General features: G+C 52.8%; 1 protein-coding gene across 1 annotated transcript in view; it reads right to left on the bottom strand.

Annotated features, from left to right (window-relative positions):
- VRK3 (vaccinia related kinase 3) overlaps positions 1 to 2,632 on the bottom strand; it is a 24,440-nt gene that overhangs the window by 4,088 nt on the left and 17,720 nt on the right. The window contains exon 9 of the mRNA XM_006897338.1: positions 771 to 903. Coding sequence (XP_006897400.1) covers positions 771 to 903 — 133 coding nt within the window. The remainder of the gene's footprint in view (positions 1 to 770; positions 904 to 2,632) is intronic.

Genomic DNA, 2,632 nt, shown 5'->3' with positions numbered 1-2,632 from the left:
CAACGTGAACTCCCCAGCAACGTGGACTCCCTGCAACGTGGACTCCCTGCAACGTGGACTCCCTGCAACGTGAACTCCCTGCAACGTGGACTCCCTGCAACGTGGACTCCCCGGCAACGTGAACTCCCTGCAACGTGGACTCCCTGCAACGTGGACTCCCTGCAACGTGGACTCCCTGCAACGTGGACTCCCTGCAACGTGGACTCCCTGCAACGTGGACTCCCTGCCCTCCATGTGCTCCACCTCAACCAGGTCATCCTGATCCCCCTTAACAGCAAACCCGACCCACTGGTGTCGAACCGACTGCAGCTGCCTGTGACCAACCCTACAGAGCAGAGCAGAACCACCAGACAGGCTCCGGGAGACCAGACATGTTTAAGGGAACAGACATTCTTACTCTTCAAGGAATGGTTGGTGGGTTTGAACCGCTGACCCTTTCAGTGTGAGGAACCTGACGTTTAACTGTCTACAGTGTTCTCAGGGCCTCCTCGACCTCAAGCAGACAGAGGCTATGAAAGCAGTGGCAGTGTTTCCACGGGGCGCAGTGAGAAGCAGGTCTGCATGTTCTTGGAAGTAGGGGAGGGCTGCCTGGAGGGTGTTCTGCAGAGAGCGTGACTGTATGATCCTGAACGGGGGGCATGGGCGACTCCAGGGTCCTGGAGGAACATGACTGGCCCCCCGGCCTTCCCGAGGAGCATGGCTGACTACTGCCCAGTCCTCGCCAGGAGCCTGTCACACGTCCTGACCTCGATCCCGCCTCCGGCTCTTACCGCATCCCTTGTGCAGGTCGAGGCTGATGAACTCGAGGTCCCCCTCGTGCGGGGTCCTGCTGCCTTCCATGTAAGCCACGTGCTTGCCACCTGGAGAGTAGCGGAAGGTAAAGCCGTAGCCCACCAGCATCACCTGTGGACGTGGGGAGAAGCCACACGGTTGGCAGGTTACAGGCCAGGCCCCTTGAGTCCCGCCTTCGACGGAGGACAAGAGCTTACACGCCCCACCCAGCCCGGCCTGAATTCATCCTGTCAACATGTGTCCCCCTGATTCTCAGTGGTTTGGCACCGATACAATGATGTCACCTGGCTACGTAATGATGGCATTCTCCCCCGTGATGCACTCAGAGGAGACCTTGACTCAGGTCAGCCCTGATCAGACATCGGGAGCCTCTCCGGGGTGTGTCCTGAATCACCATTTATCCCACAAAGGGCTCAATGGAGAGCGAAGTACAGACAGGCCTCTCAGTGCAGGAAGAACATGGCAGCTGCCCCCTCCCCCCAAGCTTGATCACTTCCTGAGAAGCTTGACAACACCTGAGCTGGTCACATCAAAGACCAGACCAGACAATGGAACCATGTTAAGAGTCTGAGCTTGATTAAAAATCGCTAAAACCTAACTTAACTAACACACCAAATTCAGAGAAGTACTATCTTAGTCCTCCCCAGGATCCCTATAAAAAGGAAGTCCTCCAAAATGCCTGCGTGCCATGTGGCCAGGTCACGTGGCGTCTCTCTCAGATCATGCAATAAAGGCCTGTCCGTTTCTTGGGACCAATTTCTTTCTTTATTTCTCTCCCTGGTGCGCTCGCGCTCTTTTTTAATATCTAACCCTCCGGACCAGGGGGAACAAGGAGCTAGGAGCCGAGTGCGTCCTTTAGACTTGGGGCCCCTGCACTGAGAACCTCCCTGAACCAGAAGACAGAGAGAGAGCCTGGCCCTAGGGCTGGCACCCTGAATTTTTACTTGCCGCTTCCTAAACTGCGGGAGAATAATTTCTGTTTATTAAACGTATGGTGTTTCCAATATAGGAGCATAGTGGGAAGCCAAATTTCATGCTAAATATTTATAATAAACCAAATGCTACTTCAGGATATGAGGGAGGCGTGGCTACAAGCTGGAATTCACCCTGACGCACTAAGGCAATTCTTAAATGTACACAGGGATAGGCACTAGGGCAAACCTTTAGTGTTGACAGGATTCTTGCATTTGCTGACCCCTCCCTCCTGAGTCAATCAGAAGGTTTTCAATAGGAAGAGCTTGGCTTCATTTGCACTGAATTTTCTTGGTGATTTGCTCCCTGGCAACTTTCAATAAAGGCACAGGGAAGCTGGAATCCAGGTTGTTCAAGAACTGTTCACCTCCTGCTTTACCTCTTTTTACTTATACATTCTTGGTGTTCTGCCTCGTTATTAATATACTTATTAATATACTTTACCCTTGGTCTGCAACAGAGCACTACCCAACCAGGTCATCATGCACTTGTGGTATTTGTTACAGCAGCACTAGGTAAACCAAGACAGATCACCTACCCTGCTTCTGTTATAACAGCATTGGATGACTGTGACACACTCCCTTGTGACACACGTTACAGCAGCAGTGGAAAACTGAGACACGCTCCCTCGTGACACATCTGTCACAGCAGCAGTGGAGAACTGAGACACGCTCCCTCGTGACACAACTGTCACAGCAGCAGTGGATAACTGCGACACGCTCCCTTGTGACACACATTACAGCAGCAGTGGAGAACTGAGACACGCTCCCTTGTGACACTTCTTTCACAGAAGCAGTGGAGAACTGAGACACGCTCCCTTGTGACACATCTGTCACAGCAGCAGTGGAGAACTGAGACACGCTCCCTC

Source organism: Elephantulus edwardii, unplaced genomic scaffold, assembly GCF_000299155.1.
Source record: "Elephantulus edwardii isolate Elephantulus edwardi_28Jun2011 unplaced genomic scaffold, EleEdw1.0 scaffold00208, whole genome shotgun sequence".
Taxonomy (NCBI): domain Eukaryota; kingdom Metazoa; phylum Chordata; class Mammalia; order Macroscelidea; family Macroscelididae; genus Elephantulus; species Elephantulus edwardii.
Note: the sequence above shows the minus strand (reverse complement) of the source record. Positions and strands in the feature narration are given on the sequence as shown.